The sequence below is a fragment of the Crocuta crocuta genome, unplaced genomic scaffold, assembly GCF_008692635.1.
Source record: "Crocuta crocuta isolate KB4526 unplaced genomic scaffold, BGI_CrCroc_1.0 scaffold55, whole genome shotgun sequence".
NCBI classification, from domain to species: domain Eukaryota; kingdom Metazoa; phylum Chordata; class Mammalia; order Carnivora; family Hyaenidae; genus Crocuta; species Crocuta crocuta.
In genome coordinates, this window is record NW_027530512.1 from 1,115,950 (window position 1) to 1,138,319 (window position 22,370).

General features: G+C 41.8%; 1 protein-coding gene across 2 annotated transcripts in view; it reads left to right on the forward strand.

The window, feature by feature from the left end:
* Positions 1–22,370, forward strand: part of DCAF5 (DDB1 and CUL4 associated factor 5) — a 102,240-nt gene that overhangs the window by 31,498 nt on the left and 48,372 nt on the right. The window contains exons 3-5 of one of the 2 annotated variants that reach the window (XM_077767108.1): positions 269–305; positions 1,351–1,490; positions 3,250–3,379. In XM_077767108.1, coding sequence (XP_077623234.1) covers positions 269–305; positions 1,351–1,490; positions 3,250–3,379 — 307 coding nt within the window. The remainder of the gene's footprint in view (positions 1–268; positions 306–1,350; positions 1,491–3,249; positions 3,380–22,370) is intronic. The other variant, XM_077767109.1, reaches the window with a different exon arrangement.

Here is a 22,370-nt window from a genome sequence, read left to right on the forward strand (position 1 = left end):
CTCTCCCTCCTCCCTTCCTCCCTCCCCCTCCCCCCCTCTGCCCCTCTGCCACTTGCTGTTTGTTTGCTCTCTCTGTCTCTCTCAAAGAAAAGAATATCCTATCCTTCTGAAATTCTTTTTATAAAGCTTTTTTTCTAATTAATACTCCTACTTTGTATTAACATTGACTTTGTTCATATGTTTTCTGAAAACTTTAAAATGTTATGTTATAATATGGACAGGGAGCACTTTGCAGGAATTTTCAAATGTCTGCTTTTCTCCCTTACAGGAAATGATGAACAAGTTATCCTCCATGATGTTGAAAGGTAAATAGACTGTTGGTATGTGAAGGTGGCTGACTATTTATCATATGAAGAGAGGCAAATTCCCTTTACACCAATATTGTTTTTTGAAATACAATTTTGATTTACAAAAAGGAAAGGGTTTGTAAAGTTGGAATGAACTTATGCTTTTTAGGTAAAAATTTAAAGGGGAGAGATTGGAAGAGAAGGAAACAACATAATAATGACTAATCTTTATGTGCCAGGTACTATTCTAGGTGCTTTGTATGTATTAATCAGTTTAACCCTCAAAATAATTTTATGAAGCAATCCTATTATGGTCTCATTGCAGATGAGGAAACTAAGGTGTAGGGATGCTAGATAACTTATGGTCAGGTGGTGCTAGGATCTGAACCTAGACAGCCTGGCCCCAGAGCCTTGCTCTTGCTCACCATACCAGATTGCCAGATCCACCCTCTTCTACGCCTGCTGACATCACACCTGTCTGCTTTAAAGTTTTCCTTTGTTTTTGGAAATCAAGCACCACCTCCAAATCTGTACAGAAGCAGATGCATTCTGCAGTAAGTGAAAACACTAAACTCATCTATTGAGCCACTTTCAAATATGCTCATTTAGTGCAAAAAGCAAATTTATCATGAAGTCTGTAACAACATTTTTAATGGAAGTTTTATATAAGAATTTTTTTTTAATATTTATTTTTGATACAGAGCATAAGTTGGACAGGGGTCAGAGAGAGAGTGAGACACAGAATCTGAAGCAGGCACCAGGCTCTGAGCTGTCAGCACAGAACCTGACGCGGGGCTCGAACTCATGAACCATGAGATCGAGACCTGAGCCGAAGTCAGACACTTAACCGACTGAGCCACCCAAGCGCCCCAGTAGAATTTATTTTTTACCTGAAATTGAGTACCTACTTTCTAAGGAAATACAGTCTCCTTTGGGTTTCACTAGATTGACCTTCTACTGGAAATGAGAGAGAACCCTACCCGAGGAACTCTGGGGCTGGGACTCTGCACTCTGTGTATGCACGTGTGTGCCTGTGTGCCTCTCTCTGCTCTCTGTCTCTCAGCAGCGAGACCTTGGATGTGTTTGCTCACGAAGATGCGGTATATGGCTTATCAGTGAGCCCAGTGAATGACAACATTTTTGCCAGCTCCTCAGATGATGGCCGGGTTCTCATCTGGGACATCCGGGAGTCCCCCCATGGAGGTAGGTTCGGAGTGCTGCTGCACCGTGTTAAAGAATTTGGTGTCGCGTTCATTACAGATCCAGCTGATGACCTGAGTGACCTGAGTGGGAAAGATGGATAGGGAGAGGACACTCTGGGCTGGGGCATAGATGTGTGCCTCTGGAGGTCCCATCCTACCCCTTAGCAGTCAGAAGTGAGGCACCTTTCTTCTCCCTCCTCGAGCCACTTGTGAGTCGCCACAAACCCTTGGACCTACAGTAAGCACCACAGCGCCTTGGTGCTTAGTGGTGCCAAGGAATAGAGGGGCAGTTCTTCATTGTAGAGGGTAGCCACCGAAGGCCAGCTCTGCGTGTGGTGCTGACATGCGCAGAGTCTTGGTTATTTACAGAACAGATGTGTTATACACTTGCATCCTGATCTCAGACCTGTTTAGAGAAACTGAAAATGATGGCAAACACTCTCTGTGTAAGGGGGATCATCCAGGTGAGTTCCTCCTCCAAATGTGCTCTTTGAGCTTCTGAAGTATAAGAATGAAGAATTGTTTTGTTGAATTTCTCTGAAGTGTTTCAGGAAATGCATCTTTTCAGCTTATTTCCTGAATAGAGAGTTCACTCTATAACTCTGCCCGTCTTCAAAGACTCTTTCCTCCAGCTCTACCCTCGGTGTCACCCCTGCACCCACTTTTCATGCAGTATTGTCATGATCATAACCTGTGTACACAGAATTACTTTCCTGCCTGTCTTGTCTGGCAGGACCTGGATCTTTTTATTATTTTATATTCAGAGAATTTTAACGTGCTGGGCTGTGCCCCATTATTGAGATTCAGGCTTTAAGGGAAGCTTGTTTTAGGGCCAGGCAGATAGGTAGTTCCAAGGAGCAGCTGTGGCTGAGCCACCATGCCCTGGGTAGGTGAAGTTCTTTGTCTGCACTGCTCGCTGGCTGAGGTGACTGAGCACCCCTGCCTAGAGGCCTGTGCAGTGTCCCATGTGATAGCCTATACGGCAGAGTGCTGTCTAGTGCTTCTAAACAACTTTCACAGGAGGATCTCCTTCTGGGTAGAAAGTGACTCATTACTTCCTCACCTGGGGCCAGTTAATATATACAGAGGGCTGCAGGGCTCCTAAGTGAAGTTGATTAGAAGCTGGCTGGATGCAAGAGTTCAAGTATTATGCTTTTTAAAAAATATTTTAATACTGGGAGTGAAATCATAAAATTCTAGACCGAGGCTCTTTCCCCCTCAATTTAGGAAGCAGTTTAGAGAGAAAGGAAGATTGCGCTATTAATTTTCCTTGTCTTCATTTTTCTCATTGTTTTGCTTTGTCTTCATTAAGTTTTTGTGTAGTTTCAAAACCTTTTAATTTCTAAAACTAATAAATTTGGATTAAGGTACAATAATCCTGCTAGTAATTGGTTGTGAATTTTTTTTTTTAGCTCATGTGGAATTCAATTTTACTTAGTGTAAAACAGCTTACCTTCCCAGTTACTGTGACCATTTTTGTTTTGTCACAGGATCTGAAGAGGTATAATAGTATTTCTGAGTATTATAGCTTCAAGTTTGTTTATATGTGTTAGAGTTGCTGTTTTCAGACGTTGCGTGCAGAAAGTGTGTGCTAGTCCTTGTTGGGGCCTCGTGAGCAGGGATGTCTGCTGGGGTGATGGACTACTTTGGGGCTCCAGCTACTAGGGCAGTTACTGTAGGGTGTGCTTCCTGCTTTGCCTCCCGCTGGCCCAGAGCTGCTGAGTGAGCTATGGGGCTGATTGTCATTTCTCTATTCACAGAGCCCTTCTGCCTGGCAAACTATCCATCAGCCTTTCACAGTGTCATGTTTAACCCTGTGGAGCCCAGGTTATTGGCCACAGCCAATTCAAAAGAAGGAGTGGGACTCTGGGATATTCGAAAACCTCAGAGGTGAGTCCCCTTTATACATATGGTGTTAAAATCTCCCCCACCTCAACTCTCAGGTAATGTGATCGGCCAGCAAGGCCAGCAAGCGTTGTCAAAACCTGTTTGGCTGTTGATCTCAGTTGGATGTCTCTTAACATATACTGGTACGTGTGAAGCCAGGGGAGCCCTGTCTCCAAGAGACAGGCAGTGTGAGAGATGCACACTCCTTGCTAAGGGAGTCATAAATTGTAATCTGACTCTAGACAAGACAATTAAAGGCGAATAGATGAACCAGTGAGAGCCTTCCTTCAGTACTGCCTTCTGTTTTTAGGCCCAGGGTTCCCTAGATGCCTGGGACCTCTCGTAGCAGGGACAGAGGAGATCAAGGGGAAGAATGTGTTAAACTTGCAGCCGCTGAACCATGGTCTCCTAACTCCAAGCTGGAGGGTTTTCTTACACAGGCTTCAGGAGAAATGTGAATCCCCCAAATTGTGTGGAAATTATATTATGCACCCATGTGAGTGCACGTTGCTGCAATGGGAGTTTGCTTTTTTTAGTTTTTCAAACAGACCAGTGGCTAAAATGATAAAGGTTAAGAGCCACTGCACTATAGTGTTAGGGACCTAATGTGTTTCTCCTTCTGTTTGCTCTATTAGAAGAGTATATTTAGGACAATCTTCAACTGATGATACAAATCACTAATAGAATTCCAGGCGTCATTAAGGGAAATGTGTGGATGGGTTCAAATAGGAGGCTCTTTCATGCTCTTTAAATCCCATGGGTGAGGAACACCCTTTTATGGCACCTGTACTTAAAGCTAGCCTTGCTTTCTTAAAGACATACATGTATTGTCAGCTCCTCTGGATATTCTGCATGGAGGTCACTTCCTACTTTGTAAAGCGATATTGCAGAAGAATATCATGGAAAGTAAGTGGGGTTATGATTTATTTCATGGGACTCAAATGAAAGGGCAATTAAGTACAGAGGATTATCTTCCTTGGTGATATTTAGTTCTAGCTAATTCTCACCATGGGAGAGTCAGAGGGAGCTAGAACTATTGCGGCAGATCTGTGTAGCTCAGAGGGGTGCTCCTGATGTTGAGCAGGGCTCCCTGAGTCTCCTCAGAGCAGCAGACATTTCCCTGCCCTGTCTGGTACATATGCACCCAGCCCTTGCTTTCCTACACTACTGAAATGCATCGAGTGGCAGGACCCCTAGTGTGCCTTTGCACCATGTGCTTCGGAGGCTTGTCTCTGCCTGTGGTGCCCTGTGTTCAGCTATAACATTCTCTGCTGCTTAGGACTCTTTAGGAATAACTGTTCCGCCTTATCCATATTACAAGGGGCAGGATTTGGGCTAAGTATGCCAGCCTTCTCCCAACCTACTACCTTCCAAACTTACCACTGTAATGAATAGTTAGTAGCTGGAGTGAGGCCCTGAGTTGTTCACCCCCACTGGAAAGCTGGAACAGTGCGTGCTGTCTAGCAGTGTCTTGAGAGAAGAGGAAGGGTTAAGTGTTTTAATCGTCCTCCTAATTTTCCCCCAGCAGTTTCCTACTGTGCGTTGTATTTGGGTTCTCCTCCCCTTTCTACTTGACTTCTTGCTAAACATGGCTTCTTCAAAACAAAACAAAACAACATCTGGGGCACCTGGGTGGCTCAGTTGGTTAAGTGACCGACTCTTGATTTCGGCTCAGGTCACGATCTTAACAATTCATGAATTTGAGTACCACATTGGGCTCCACACTGACAGCATGGAGCCTGCTTGGGATTCTCTATCTCTGTCCCTCCCCCACCCCCGCCCCAAAATAAATAAACATTAAAATAAATAAAACAAAAAAAAATCTAAGTGAGATTATTGTTTCATTTTAAAGTAACATTTATTAGATTTAAGGTTTATATCAAGAGAAGTGTAAGGAAACAAAAAAAGAAAAAAGAATCTCGTCTATGTTTTTTATAATTTCTATAAGTTTTTACACCAGTACAGTTCTCCTTCTTGGTCTCTATCTAGTCCTTCTCTCCAAAGGTAACTGTAGCAGTTTCTTACATCTTTCCAGAACATAATTTTTTTAAGTTTATTTATTTATTTAGAGAGAGAGAGAGTAAGCATGTGCATGCTTGAGTCGGGGAGGGAGAGAGAGAGGAAGAGAGACAATCCCAAGCAGGCTGTGAACTCTCAGGGCAGAGCCCAGTGCTGGGCTCGATCCCATGAACTCTGAGATCACAGTTAACCAGCTGAGCCACCCAGCACCCCTATCTTTTCAGAACATAATTTAATGCACATACCAGCATGTGTATCCTTTAAAAAATTTAGGCTAAAGGAGCCATGTACTAATACCTACTGTTTTCAGCTTCTTTTTTCAATTAATAGTACACATATTGGAGCTTTATTCCTACCTATCAGCACTAATAGATCTAGCACATTCATTGTTTCTTTTTTCTTTAAGGTTTATTTTATTTTTGAGACAGAGACAAGAGCACAAGCTGGGGAGGGGCAGAGAGAGAGGGAGACACAGAATCTGAAGAAGCAGGCTCCAGGCTCTGAGCTGTCAGCACAGAGCCCGATGCGGGATTTGAACCCACGGACTGCGAGATCATGACCTGAGCTGAAGTCGGACGCTTAAGCCCCTCATTGTTTTTTTTTTTTTAAGATTTCATTTTTAATTAATCTCTACACCCAGTGCGGGGCTTGAGCTCACAACCCCAGGATCAAGAGTCTCATACCCCAGTGACTGAGCCAACCAGGCACCCCCTCTAGCACATTCTTTTAATGGCAGTGATTTTTCAGCCAGGACTTCTTGTTTCCATTTAGGCCATTATAAATAATGCTGCATTGAGCCTGGTTGCACATCTGTATTGGCCTACCTTTACAAAAATACATGTAGGAAATTGCTGAATCAAAGGGTGTACAGGGGTGCCTGGGTGGCTCAGTCGGTTAAGTGCCCGACTCATGATTTCAGCTCAGGTCATGATCTCAGGGTTCATGAGCTCAAGCCTGCATCAGGCTCTGTGCTGAGCATGGAACCTGCTTAAGATTCTCTGTCTTTCTCTCATTTTCCCTTTCCCCTGCCCCCCCCCCAGCCCCCTCCCCTCCCGCACTTGCGCTCTCTCTCTCTCTCTCTCTCTCGTTCTCGCTCGCTCTCGCTCTCAGAAAAAAGGAGGGGTGTATGTTTATTATTTTTGAGAGAGAGAGGGAGAGACAAAGTGTGAGTAAGGGAGGGGCAGACAGACAGGGAGACAAGAATTCGAATCAGGCTCCAGGTCCAAAGCTGTCAGCACAGAGTCCAATGCAGGGCTCAAACTCACAAGCCACGAGATCATGACCTGAGCCGAAGTTGGATGCCCAACCGACTGAGCCACCCAGGTGCCTCTGTTTTTATATTTTTGGTAAAAATTGTTACATTGTCCTGCCACCACCAAAGGCCACAATGATTTACAAACCTACCCCCCAACTATGCATGCGACTACACATTTGTCCAGATCCTTACCGACACTTAAACCACCTTATTAAGGGAAAGATTATCTTCTTGTTTTGATTACTTCTTTAATTATAAATGAGGTTACATGGTTTTTTTGGTAACCTGTAGTTTTCAAAGCCCATATAGGAGAAAAGTCATCGATTAAGGTTAATTGGTAATCTTGACTGATCTCTTTCTTGGAATAAAAGGAGGAGCACAGTGGCCTAGGATGTTTTTATCTGTTATTTTTCTATACTTCTAAGATTCTGTGCAGTTCTGTGAGGTAGACAAGGGACACGAAATAATCTTGGGTTCCTGTTCTTCATCCACTAGTGTTTTGGGATTAAATTACAGATTGTTTCTGTTTGAATTCTCTCAGTACAAATTGGTGCGGGAGAGAAAGAGAAGGCCCTTTGTCTTTTCCATGCAGGATTAATCATGCTGAGTTGCAATAGATGATTTGTCTCCTCAACACGGCTGCCTAGAAACCCCAATCTAGATCCCAGGGCAAATCTGAATCCCCTGGGAGGACAACCCTGGAACAAAGTAGAAGTAGCATTCCAAGAAATACTTAAAGTTACAGAAAGATTTTAGGGAATTTGAACCCCTCGAAATTGCAGGTAAAGTTGTGTATCCTTGTGTATACAACTGAGTGCACATGACAGTTTTTCTAGGGGTTGGAAGAGAGCTTTTACTAGGTTCCGATAGAGACATTTGACTCCCAAGAGGATAAAAGTTGTTCGGTGTTCTAACAATTCTGGATTTAGAACCTACTGTGGTTCTTAGCAGGCTTATAAGTAAATTAAATTTTCAGCCTATAATAGCTCGGGCATGTGAGTGAATTCTGGGCTTCCTAGAAACAAATATAATCTTCATAGATCAATAAGGGGGTCTCACACTGAACACTTTTTCTTCCTGGCTTAACCTATGGATTATTCCATGCTGGAATGGTTTCTCGGGCCTACTCCAAGCCCAAGCTGTACCTCTCTACTTTAGTGTGTAGGCATGTGAGCGGGATCACATGTGTCCCTGCTTCTGCCCTGAAATAAGCAGATTAAAGGGCTGCTGGTGGAATAAAATGTTAGCTTTAGAGGGGACTTTAGTTACCGTCTGATCTGACTTCTTCGTGTGCATGGCAGCAAGGTAAGGGGAGGCAGAAGCGCTTGACAGTTTAGAGTGTACGATCTGAAGCCCTCCTACTGGCCGCACATCCAGGCTCCATACCTTAGTAGCTCTGTAATCTCCAAAGTTACGTCACCTCTCAGTGCCTCATCATAATAAATAATAGCTAACATTTATTAAGCGTTACTTACAAGGGATAGTGACAGACATATGAATAGTTCTTTGTTTAGTCCTATGACAGCCCTTTGAGGTAGGTTCTATTCCTAGTCTAATGATGAGGAAATCAAGGCACAGAGTGGAAATAGCCTGTCTGTGTGTGTGTGTGTGTGTGTGTGTGTATTGGTGTATCATATCCACCCTCTCCCTTTTAAAGCAAAGGTCCTTGTACCTCTAGTTTTCTTTCATCTATGCCCACTTGTAATAGACCTTTATCAGGATTCCTCTCCTGATTTTTTCAGCACAGACATGTCCAACTCTAAAGTCTGAGTCCTTTAGATGTTCTGCCTCAAAAAGTTAAACCCTTTTTCACCGTCTCCTGACCCAGCCTCTGTATACATGGTAGCTTTCTAAGTTTCTTGTTCTTTCTAATCCTGGAGACCTGTACATGTTATTTATTTTGCTGCAGAGCTTAGAACAGAGGTTGTAAACTAGCTGTACATAGGTCAAATTCAACCCTGAGAGATATTTTGTTTGGCCTACATCATTAATAGTGTTCGGGAAATTACACAGAAAAATCATAATTTTTAACACTTCTTTAAAAAGTCAGAAGTTCTGGTATCATTGGGTCTTTATTCTCCTATGGCAATAGTTAGCCAAAGCTGCCATGAGTTCTTCAGACCTTCCAGATGTGCCCCACCGCTCCTTGATGTCTCAATCCAGGGCTGCTTCCCTCATTCACATTACTTGCCTGGCCCTATAGACATGGGAGTTTGAAAGGTCTGCCCTAGGGGTTATAGTGGTAATGAGTGGGCCATCGGGTAGAGCTGGTGAGAGAGAAAACGATAACATGCACACATATACATTGCACATTTGGACAAGGCTTCATTCCTTCCGTGTGGATTAGTTCAGCTGATGTCCTTTTACAGCCATCCTCTCCTTCATCATTTCTTGCTTGGACTGGCCTAGCCGGCCTCTGAACAGGTTTCAGGTGTGCCATCCTCTATGAGAGAGTTTGGGAAAAGTGTAGATTCCCTTGTTGTTACTCTGCTCCTCTCACCCTTTTAATTCCCTGTTTCAGCTGACTGATCACTCACAACCTCTCTCCCTTCTCCTATGTTTAATTTCTGTCACTTTCTGTCAGAAACTGTTAGTTCTGTGACAGGTAACCGTGTGTTGCTTTGACAAGGATAATAAAGAGAGTGATTCTTTCCCACTCAATAATAAAACTAAGGCAAGCCAGGAATTCCTGGTAAAGACTTACCTTATAAGATGGTGCTTTCACGTGGTGCGTAAATGACACCTCTGAGAATGGGCAATGAGTGCAAATTCCTACTATCAAAAAGAAATTTCTCATAGGACCTCAGGTGGTTTTGGGAGCCTCGAAGTTAAATGTCTGTTTTGTGGGGCCCGTGTCAATCCTGCTTCCTAGTAGAGACCAAATTAAGTGTAACTCCTCGCCTTTTGGACAAATCAGACAGCCTCTGCCACGTTGCCTGTTGAGGGCTGCTAAAATTATTATGGAAAAACAGAGCCTAGAGAAAACCACAGAGGCTGGAAAAAGCACTCCTGCTCTGCTGCTTGTTGAAACTTTAAAGAATGAGGCTGTCTTGACCAGAGTTTAAGGCCATTGGGGTGGACAAAGATTTCTTAAACACCACCCAAAAAGCAGTATACGTGAAAGAAAAAAATGATAAATTGGATTTCATTCAAATTGAAAACTTTTGTTTACCAAAGACAGTGTTAAGGGAGAAGATGAGCCAAAAGACAAGCCATGATTTAGGAAAAAATTATTCATAATACATGTATTAAACAAGAGTTCCTATCTAGAATGTAATAGAACTAAAAATTGGGGAAGTAAAAGAAAACTCGATATTTTAAATGAGCAGAAATGTTGAATAGGTGCTTCCCAAAAGAAGATAGCAAAAAGCCAATAAACATTTGAAACATCATTCAACTTCATTACTCCTGACGGCAGTGCAAATTAAAGCCACAGTAAGGTATCACTATATATCTTGAATGGTTAAAATTATAGAGACTGATAGTACCAAGTGTTGACAAGGGCACGGAGCAACTGAAACTCTCAGACATTTTATGTGAGGGTACGTTGGTACAACCACATGGGAAAATTCTTTGTCAATATCTACTAAAACTAGACATGTGACTCCCTGAGCCAGCAACCTAACTCTTAGGTGTATCTAAGAGAAATGAGTATGAACTTACACCAAAGACACATACAAGAATATTCACAGATGCTTCATTCATAATAGCCACAAGCTGGAAACAACCCAAATGTCCATTGAAGAAGAGTGTATAAATAAACTGCAGAGTAGCCATACAATAGAGTGTCACATAGATACAAAAAGAATGAACTGTAGATACACATTGACCTGGATGACTCAAACAGCCATAATGTTGAATGAAAGGAGCCAGATAGATATAAAAGAGTGTATGGTGTTCAAGAATAAGCAGGTTATAGAAGTCATAATAGCGGTTACCACTGGGAAGGGTATTATGAGAAAAGCTTCTAGGATTTTATATCTGGGTGGTAGTTTCACAGGTATATACTTTAGTAAAAAAAAATATTGAGCTATATACTTAGAATTCATGCACTTTACAATTTAAAGTATATATAGGGGCGCCTGGGTGGCTCAGTCAGTTAAGTGTCCCAGCTCTTGACTTCAGCTCAGGTCATGACCTCACAGTTCATGAGATTGAGCCCCATGTCAGGCTCTGTACTTACGGCAGCACAGAGATTGCGATTCTCTTGGGATTCTCTCTCTGTCTCTCTGTCCCTCCCTTGTGCGCACGCTCTCTCTCTCTCTTTCTCTCTTAAAATGAGTAAATGAACTTTTTAAAAGAAGTATATTTAAGGTGTTTAAAGTAAATTTTATTACTTATTCAGTCTTTTTCTTTTTTTTAATGTTGAGTCATTTATTTTGAGAGGGAGAGCGAGCGGGAGAACGCCAATGGGCGAGGGACAGAGAGAGAAATATGCAGGTTCTACACCATCAGTGCAGAGCCCGATGTAGGGCTCGATCTCATGAACCACCCAGGTGCCCCTAAGGTGATCCAAGGTCACTGTTGTCTTCACATAGAATTTGCTTTCCCTGTGATTCCAGTGGTTGTAGCAGTATCACCAGTTTTCAGAGAATGGCTTGACGGGACAAAAGAGGGAGAGAGGAGAGTCAGGAGGACCCAGCAGTTTCAATGATGATGTAGAAAACCACAAGAGAATTGCTGGAGATTGTTGGAGTTTAATTGTCAGAATGATTAGGTCTAATCGGGAGACATGCCTTCAGGTTAGCCACTCCTTTCTTTCTTTTTTCCCCACTCTCCTATGTTTGTATCTGCGCATATGCAATACTCAGGCCAGAGTTCCATCCACCTAAGCCTATTGAAAGCTTGTTTTCTCCCTAGAACTGATTCTTCTTGTTTGATTTATCAGTGTCACCATCACATCCCATCTGAAACGCCAGAGTCCCATTTTCCTCTTCTATCTCTCTGTCCCTCTGCCATAATCAGCTTTGCTCCCCATTAGTGCCTGGCCCCTGTTTTCGGTTCTGAAAGCTCTAGCTCCATCTCAAGCCCATAGCACTATTTCCAGAAGGGAACAGCTGCACCGGCTTCTTAACTTGCCTCTTGCTTCTGCCACGTAGCACGTATTCTTAAACATCGCTCTTGCCATTCCCCTGCCCAGGAGCTTTAGTGAGTTCTTGTTCTCTTTGCTCATGGGCACATCCCCAGAACCTATATGTGGGATGCTCTAAGAAAATGTTTTTTGGAATGAGTGTATGACCTACTTTACTGGCTAAAACAATTCCTTCAGCAAGCAGTCTGCTCCTCCTCTGGTGCCAGTGTCCCTCCTCTCTCCCTTGTACTCTCTTCCACATACAAACACAAACGGAGGAGGTCTTTTTTTTCTTGCTTTTCTTGGTCTTTCCAGGTTTTAGTTACCTTTCAAGGCTGCAAACAATTGGTTGCCCATCAGGAAAAGTATCCTTGCTCCCTGTTACACACTCAAAGCTTCCTTTTACCCATATGACCCCAGCACCTGGCACAGTTTTGGCACAGAATGTGTGCTGAGTGACCAAAGCTTTGTCTTCTATGGGAAGAGATTGCTTTCATCAGAATCTCTGTAAAGTATTTATGGTCTGTGGCATGCATGTTGCTTGGCTCGGTTGCTGCTTTTGCCATCATTGTTTTCTTTTAATATGAGTGTTTATCTCCTGTTAGACCAATACATTTTTTATTTCCTTCCCAGTGCCCAGGAATTGCTTCTCAGCAACAAAAAAAAGTGCTTATCCTGATATCTACTATCACCCGTCATGGTTTCCTATGGATTTTTTTTTTTTTTGAGAGAGAGAGAGATCGTGAGCAAACGGGAGAGAGGGGTCCAGGGAGAGAGACACAGAGAGAGAGAGAGAGAGAGAGAGAGAGAGAGAGAATACCAAGCAGTCTCTACACTCTGCATGGAGACTGATGTGGGGCTCGATCCCAAGACTCTGGGATCATGACCTGAGCCGAACTTAAGAATTGGACACTCAACCAAGGGATACAGGAGTGCTGAGGCATAGGGGCACATGTACCCCAATGTTCATAGCAGCACTCTCAACAATAGCCAAAACATGGAAAGAGCCTAAGTGTCCATCAACGGACAAATGGATCAAGAAGATGTGGTTTATCTATACAATGGAATACTACATGGCAATGAGAAAGAATGAAATCTGGCCACATGTAGCAACATGGATGGAACTTGAGGGTGTTATGCTGAGCGAAATAAGTCAGGCAGAGAAGGACAGATACCATATGTTTGCATGTATAGGAGGATTAGGAGGAACTTAATGGAGGACCATGGGGGAGAAAAAGGGGGGAGATAGTGGGGTAGAGGGAGGGAGGCAAACCTTGAGAGACTCTTGAATGCTGAGAACAAACTGAGGACTGATGAGGGTGGCGGAGGAGGGGAAGGGAGGTGAAGGGTATGGAGATGGGGATGAGCACTGGGTGTTATATGGAAACCAACTTGACAATAAACTATTTAAAAAAAAAAAAAAAAGAATTGGACACGCAACTGACTGAACCACCCAGGTGTCCTTCCTGTGGGTTTTTAAGGACAAGGCCATGTGTTATTTCTCTCTAGAACCCAACCCATCACTTAGAATATTAGTACCTTCAGTAAATATTGAATGAATGCATAATTTTATACTCATCCCCAAATAGTATGTATTTTCAAAGCAGGGTTTCTGTAATGTTTTTTGGACCTGTTAATTCCTAAAGTATAATGGCATGAATTGAAATGGTGTCTCTAAGGAATAAATCCTTAGATTTGTTGCAAGAGTTCTTGCTGGGTTGTGACCACCTGTCAGAGTAATGTTGGGTACCCGGGGATTCTGGTGAGGTTGCTGTCTAGTGTTTAGGCCACAAGGTGGAGCTCTAGAATCGGCTTTGTCCACTGGAAGACACCAGGCCTCTGGTATCTTAACCCAGTGGTTCTCAAACTTGAGAGGGTATGAGAATCACCTGGGAATCTGGTTAAAGTGCGACTTCCTGGAGCTCAGATCCAGAGATTGAACTGTGAGACCTGAGGCAGCACCTTTGAATCTGCCATTTTAAACGATATCACAGGTGATTTAGTAACTTTGCTTATCGTGCAAAATGTAAGTTGTGGTTATTCAGAGGTCTGCGTTGAATTTGTTTCTGTGTTCATTCTAACCCAGCGTCTTTGGACTCTAGGCCAGAGCTTCTCCATGTCCATTCCTTTGCACAAAGCACATATGTTTTTTATAACAAGGGACTTAACTTCAGACCAGAACATCTAGGGAATGTCTCATGAATGGATGGGAGTTTTAGAAGCACATATCAGTCAATACGTATCCTTTAATATTCCTCAAGTATTGTTATTCAGAAGTTGGTGATATTAAATCCCTAATCTGGATTATTTGTCTTTTTATGGAATTTCTCACATTTTAGATTATGTTGTTTGTATTTTTATACTGTCATTTAGCATGTTCCTTCTTACCCTAGTTTTTTCTGTAAATTGGTTTTAGATCTTGGGGCTTAAATGGATGTGGGGTTTTGTGGGTGGTTTTTTTTTTTTTTTCCTCTGGGATGTTTTTGGTTACAGAGGTATTTCGTAGATGGTGTTAGGCATATCTATCCATAGGAAGCTAAAAATGTCTAGTTTTGTCTCTCTCTTTGTTTTAAAATACATTGGCCTACTTCTTATTTTAGTTTTTTAAAATATAAGTAATGTGGGGCGCCTGGGTGACTCAGTCAGTTAAGTGTCCAATTCTTGATTTTGGCTCAGGTCATGATCTCATGGTTGGTGAGATCAAGCGTTGTGTCAGGCTCTGTGCTGACAGTGTGGGGCTTGCTTGGAATTCTCTCTCCCTCAGCTGCTTGTGCTGGCTCTCTCTCAAAATAAGTAATAAATTAATTTTAAAAAATATAAAACACACCAGTAATGCTGGTGACGACGTGGAGAAACTAGGATCACTCCTATATTGCTGGTGGGAATGTATGATAGTATAGCCACTCTGAAATATAGTTTGGTAGTTCCTTTATAAATTAAAAATGAACCATATGCTATGTAACAAAGTCTGTCCCAAAGGACACATACTGCATGATTCCATGTATGTAACATTCATGAACTAATATATGTGAAAAAATGGAGAACAGATTAGTGCTCGCCAGGTCGTAGCAATAGGGATCGAGAGGGTAAACGTGGCTATAAAAGGGTACACGAGGGAGGCTTGTGATGTTGGCACACATTGTGTCTTAATTGTGGTGGTTATGTGGAGCAGTACATATGGTACCATTGCATAGAGCTACAAATACACACACACACACACACACACACACACACACGAGTGCATATATAACTGATAAAATCTGAATAAGCTCTGTAGATTGGACCAGTGTAAATTTCCTGGTTTTGATATTATACCATAGTGAGGAAAGATGGTAATGTTGGGGAGGCTAGATAAAGGGTACAAAGGACTTTCTTGCACATTTCTTTGCAGTTTCTTCTGAATCTATAATTACTTCAAAATTAAAAGTTAAAAAATATGAATACTGGGGTAGCTTGGTGGGTTCAGCATCCAAATCTTGATTTCGGCTCACTCAGGTCATTTTCTCACAGTTTGTGAGTTTGAGCCCTGTGTTGGGCTCCACACTGACAATGCAGAGCCTGCTTGGGATTGATTCTCTTGTCTCTCCCTTTCTCTCTCTCTCTGCCCCTCTCCCGGCTCACACACACATTCTCTCTAAGTAAATAAATACTTTTTTTAAAAAAAATACCATTACTGTGTTAATAACATTTGCTTTGAAAACTTTCAGTGAAGCCGAAGTCCCTTCTGACTGCCTGTTCCAGTCCTGGTCCCCTGCCCCTCCCCTTGGTAATGAGCGTTAGGAGTTTGTAGTATGCTTCCAGAACCTGTTTGTTTGTTTGTTTTGTTTTTAATATGCTTATATATGTACCCGTAGAAAACATATGGCTTTGGCTTTGTCTCTATACACATGTGTGTTTTTAACACAAATTAGATACCACTATACAGTAATTCTACAACTTGACTTTGTCACTCATCAGTATGTGTCGGGAATTTACCCATATATTAACATATCCAGATGTATCTCATTTCTTTTGCCAGTTAAGAATTTGAGTCAATTCTCTGACTCTTTCTGTTGAGTCAGGTTGGGTTTTTCTTCTAAGAAGACTTTTGTGACCGCACCCACTCCTGTTTCCTCAGTAGAGGGTAGATATTCGTCCTATGTCTCTCACAGCACCTGTTCTCCTTAATACAACACTATTCATGTTATAGAAGGAAACTATTGGTTTTCTTGTCCCTCACTAGTTTTTGAGGGTTCCCCCCCTTCATTGTACTTCATCTTTGAATCTATGGGCCTAGCAGAATACCTAAAATAGTTACCAGGTATTCAATAAATGTTTATTTAGTAAATGCCTGCATGAATAAATTGAGTGTTAAGTGAAAGGAAAGAGTGAAGTGAATAATTCAGATGAATGCTTCTAGCCCTGATGCTGAGCTGACACTGGTCACTTTGTCGGGTGGAATAATCAGTCTCTACCATGTATTCCTGTGAGAGCCTGTTGAGCCAAGAAGCAGAAAAAACTTCTGGTCCTATGTCTGCTGCTCACCTATTTATACTCAGAACCAAACCATATAACTGCTCAGGACCTCAGTTTCCTCCAGGGTGCAATGAGAATTATGTTATCCCCACTGTAGGCCTTACAGGATTATGTAAGGACTAGATGATACACTGTACACACAAACATTTTATAAATTAAATGAACTAGTTGCTTCTTCAGGGGTGTCTATTGTGATATAATCCCATCAGTGGATTCGTTGTAGTTTGAACTTTTTACTTTGTGTTAACAGGTTTGACCACTTATATTTTATTTGTTGCAAGTTACATATTTTAGATAGGGACTTCTTGGTACACTCTCAATCATTTTGGCTTTCTTTTTTTTTTTTTTTTTATTTCTAGGAAAGAGAGAGAGACAGCGTGAGCAGGGGAGGGTCAGAGAGAGAGGGAGTCACAGACTGAAACAGTCAGAAACAGGCTCCAGGTTCTGAGCTGGCAGTCAGCACAGAGCCCGACGCGGGGCTCGAACCCACGAACCGCGAGATCATGACCCAAGCGAAAGTCGGATGCTTAACCGACTAAGCCACCCAGGCGCCCCCATTTTGGCTTTCTTTATTCATTAATTTACCCATTTACAGAAGACTTTCCAAGAACAGTTTCTGGATTCTGCATAAGATACTTTGTATTTTGAATCTGTTTTTTACTCCACTAATAGGACTTTGCCATTTATTTATGGGTGCTTTGGAAGTGGGGTGGGGGATCTACAGAATAAAATCAAACTGAGTATAGTTTCAGACCTAACCTGTTGACTGTGTTCACTGCTAACCAAGGTAGGCCTGTTTAGTACTTAGAAACCTATCAAAGGAAGGATATTATTTGCCCTTATTGATAGTAAGGGACACTGCAATTTTCAGAAGATTCTGAAATTTTTGTTTGACTATCATATGAATTTAAAGTATGATTTAATTTCAGACTTAGCATCTGCACCAGAATCCTATGAGGCAGTATATTTGAAGTTTCCATTAAGAAGATCTTTAAATTTCCTATTCTCTTACTTTTCTCAAAGCTATCTCCTGTGGTCCCCTAGTTAAAAAAGGGTCTGTATATGAGGTGATATTTTAAAATAACACATTCTCTTCTGACTATAGAAAAAAATTCATGTTCATTGTAGGAAAACTTGGAAAAATAAAACGAAAGGTGTAAAAAAAAAAAAAAGAAATTAGCCAAATCCTATAGTCTAATTACTGTATTAATTTGGGCACCTGGGTGAGCTCACACCGGTTGAGTGTCCAACTTTGGCTCAGGTCATGATCTCACGGTTAGTGGGTTCAAGCCCCATGTCAGATTCTGTGCTGACAGCTAGCTCAGAGCCTGGAGCCTGTTTCAGATTCTGTATCTCCCTCTCTCTCTGACCCTCCCCTGCTCACGCTGTCTCTCTCTTTCAGAAATAAATAAAACATTAAAAAATTTTAAAGAATACATTAGTTAATATATCTTTGTACACCCATCAGTCTGAATGTTTATCACTATCTGTTTGCAAACATCATTGGATGGGGCATATGTTCAAAACCTGTAGAATTCACTGTTCACTTTCTAAAACCTGAGAGATGAATTTTCTTTTTTGAATTTGACTTCCCCAAATGTAATTATTAATTTTCCTTTTGAAATTTTATTCTGCATATCAGAAACACACTTTAAAGTACAAGATATAATTAAAATACCTGTCTATCTGCTAAACTCTTCCTTCTTATTGGCCACTTATTAGCAGGTAGATGGATTTAACTTCCTTGAAGGATGTGTGCTAGTGTCCCATGAAGAGGGAGCGGCCTGGGTAGTCATTGGCAAATTGGGCCAGTTCTTTGCCTGTCAAAGATGACTTTGATTCAGATGATCTCCAAACCTCTTGCTGTTTCCCCCAGTTTTATGCTGATTTGCTGCTTGCCTCTCAGATTAGGTTTCATGTGCAGGCAAATGTCAGGACACATGTGGACTTTGGGGGAGCTTGTTTTTCTTTTCAATGTTGCCAGGGTCAGGGTTTTTCAAACTGCTGCTCATGATCCATTAGATCATTCATTCAGCAGCTATTTATTGAATGACTACTACGTGTCTGACCCTGTTGATGCACTTGGGATATGTGGGGAAAAAATATAAAAGCTAAGAATCTAATGGGAAAGGACAGATGAGAGAGTAAATACATAAAAAAATATGGTATGTAAGATGGTGATTCATGTAGTAGAGAAAATAAAGCAGGCCCAGGAGACAAATAAGGAGTATGAGGGAGCTCGCATTTGTGCACAGGCTGTCAGAAAGGAAGATATTTGAATAAAGAAGAAAGTGACTGAACCATGGATGTATCTGGAGAGGAACGTTGTGGGCTGCAGGATCTACAAGTGCAAAAACGCTGAAGTAGAAGCATACTTGACTTATTCTAGAATCAGTAAACAGGCATCATGTGGTTGAAGTAAAGTAGGACAAATGCTGGGAGGTGGAGTCAGAGATTCAGGGATGGGAAGGTGGTTGTCTAGGGCTTTACTGGCATGGAAAGGAATTTGGTTTTTTACTCTGTAAATAGGGAGCCACTGGAGGATCTTTAGCAAAGGAATGATGTATTCTGATGCATGGTTCAGCGTCCCCCTGGCTGTGCTATTCAGGATAAATGAAGCATCGGCCAAGAATGGAAGCAAGGAGGCTAAGGTAGAAAGCTCTTTCAGTGTTTCTGTGGGCCATGAAATCAATTTAGATGGTCATAAGTATTTATTAAATAAAAATATATAGAATAGAAAAATCAGTGTGGCAAGTGGTAAGTATTATTTAATGAATTTATGTGAAATGTGGGTGTGCTGGGATGCAGTATAAAATGTACTTTACAGAGTTTCTATAAAAAAAGTTTCAAAGCCATTATTCTAGATATTTCCTTTTTTAAAAATGTTTGTTTATTTTTGAGAGAGCGAGAGAGACAGACACATGAGCGGGGGAGGGGCAGAGAGAGAGAGAGAGGGAGACCTAGAATCCAAAGCAGGCTCCAGACTCTGAGCTGTCAACATAGAGCCTGACATGGAGCTCAAACCCACAAACCGTGAGTGAGATCATGACCTAAGCTGAAGTCGGACGCTTCACCAACTGAGCCATCCAGGTGCTCCTGAGATATTTCTTTTTTCCTTTTCTTTTTTCTTTTTTTTTTTTTTTGGGTGTATTTATTTATTTTGAGAGAGAGAGGGAGTGTGTGTGAGCAGGGAAGAAGCAGAGGGAGAGAGTCCCAAGCAGCCTCTGTGCTATTAGCACAGAGCCTGGTGCGGGGTTCGATCTCACGAACTGTGAGATCATGACCTGAGCCAAAATCAAGAATCAGATGTTTAACTCAGTGCCCTGAGACATATCTATTACTACCAACTAGATGTGACCTTGGTTTGGGGATACATTCTTAGTGAATGGCTTCTGTAAGAAACAGTTTGGCCTTCTCCCCTTTCCTTTACATTCCTCTCTTGTTTTCAACTGTTTGCATAGGAGTTCATAAAAGAGGGTAACAAATTGTGATTTTTGTTTTCAGACCCTCTTCTGCTTAGGATTTTTTCCAGACTTTGTCTCTTTTCTCTTTAACATTCCTCTAACTTTGTGGCCTTGCACCCTGACAGTCAGTGGACCCACCCCAGCTTCCTCTCCTGCCGTCGAGCACTGCCTGTTTACCTGCATATATTCCGACCCACTCCTTCAGCACTGTTAGTGTTGCTGTAGCAACTGCCATCCCAATCATCCTCTTCCCCTTGTTTATTCCTGCCTCTTGCCAACCACTGTTCATTAAACTCTCCTTCCCCAGTTTAATATACTGTGAGGTCAGGGCTGATGTTAATTTTATGTCTGTCAGAAGGTAGGACCAGGAATATTTTTAAGGTGAAGATTAAATGGCTGCTTATGAAACCCGTCTCTATTTTTTACAGCTTGGATGAAGGTGGATTTTGAATAAGCCAGGCCATCTAATGAACTGAGATGACTAAATGTGGAGTCCTTAAATCTATAGGAAATTCATAAGGGTCTTAGAACAAATCTGTTATTGTAGTGCCTCTTAATTTATTTTGAGATCTTGTTGAGTTCTGTGTGGTTTTCTGGGATCTCTGGGCCATTTGCAAAAACTCAGATCACTTCAGCTTTGGGTATGTCCCTGTTCTGGAAGATGATGATTAGAAACACTGCAGTGTCTGCCATCCTTGTTTGCTTCATGGAGGGAGTGAATATGCCATTTGATCATCTACAGATCTCTCTCTTTTTTTGTCTTTAAAGATTTTATTTTTAAGTAATCTCTATAGCCAACATGGGGCTCGAACCCATAGCTCCAAGAACAAGAGTCACATGCTCTACTAACTGAGCCGGTCAGGCTCCCTTATCTAAAGATCTCTTTATCAGAAATTCATCAAGCCCTTGTGCTGACTTCAGTCAAACTTAAATTTCTGGATGTTGAAAAAGGGAAGGAAGTTTTACCAGATACATGGAACCTGTATCTATATTTCAGGCCAGAAAATCTTGGCATTGAGGAAAGTGAGTTTGTTTAGTCACATATCACCATATCTCTTTCTCGTACTAGTTTTCCAGCAGTTCCGGTTCCCTCTAGAGAAGTCTCAATCTTGGAACTAAGGATTATGGTAGAAAAAACAAAAAAGAAAGCCCAGATTCTCTTCCTGCTAACTCACATAAAAGATATTTTTAAGGGATTATTAGGACCCTAAACGCACTTGAATAGAATTGGTGTGGGCTAATCGGATGGTGACTCCCCGAATTTGTTCACTTTCTACATAATTTGCCTGTCCCCTAGGATTTGTCATATTCTACGGGTTGTGTTATAGCAAGTACAATATTTCCCTTATTCCTTGTAGGTCATCCTGCCGCAAAGCAGAACTGGAGGGGTGGGGGAGATTTCCTCCCACCAAAGGACCTTGATTTAGCTACTCTGATTGTCTAATACCAGCTCTGATGTCTGTGATTTGGAATAACAGTGCATTTCATGGGTGTTATTGAAGCTTTCACTTAGAAACTCATGCTGGTTGGCTTTGGAAAATCATGTTGGTACCGTGAGATGAATTTACTTAGTCGTGGATTTATGGAAACCTAGGTTCATGGAGTCTAATCTTAGAAACTTTATCAATGCCCTGTCTTATGTTGAACATGATACTTAGTCACTTTCCTTGGAAACAGCCTTAGTTTGTTTCTCTTCTATTCCAAGATCTTAGCCTTAGCCAAGTACTTTTTAAAAATGTTCTTTTTACCCTGCCAGAGCAATAAAGAAGTCCATTTCAGTATTGGAGGCGGAGGGTGGGGGCAGGGCAGGGAATTGAGACCACACTAGTGAGAAATATTTTCCTGTTGTTCTGAAGTTCTCTTGCTTTTTGTCCTGGATCTTTTACATGCTGACCCTTGGATTACCTCCTACCTTGTTCTTGTTGTATTTTATGACAAATCCTTGATTGAAGATAGGTTGGGAATAGATTTATTGCTTTTATTTTTCTAAATAGGGATATTTTGACTTGAACTCATTTTAACTTGTTGCTAGTCCTTTCAAGATGCTGCTTATCTTGGGGCACCTGGGTGGCTCAGTGGTTAAGTGTCTGACTTTGGCTCAGGTCAAGATCTCACGGTTCATGAGTTCGAGCCCTGCATCAGGCTCTGTGCTGACAGTTCAGAGCTTGAAGCCTGCTTCAGATTCTGTGTTTCCCTCCCTCTCTGCTCCTTTCCTACTCACGCTGTGTCTCTCTCTCTCTCTCTCAAAAATTAATAAACATTTTAAAAAAAAGATACTGCTCATCTTGTTTGGGTGTAAAATGGTGGCCATTTCTCTGAGGAGTGGAGATAGTTGGCATCTCTGTTATCAAGATCAGAGTTCAGAAAGCAAGTCAAGATTGAGGCATTCTTCCTTCAGTTCTCCAAGAGGAAGTGAGAAACTTCTCCTTTAGGGAATGTATTGATGACAGGAAAAAGGCATTTCAGGCTTTGTTGGTAGAGGGGAGCTCTGATTTTTAAAAGGAATTAGAGCCCTTTATGCTAATAGACAAGGGGCTATAAAAAGTGCCATAGTGTGTGGTTGGCTTTTTGTTGAACATCTGGTAATCTGCTTTTTCTCCACCTTGTTTTCCCCGACCCCACTGTCCCTCACTCTCCCTTCTCTTCCTGGTTCCTCCCCCCGCCCCCCCC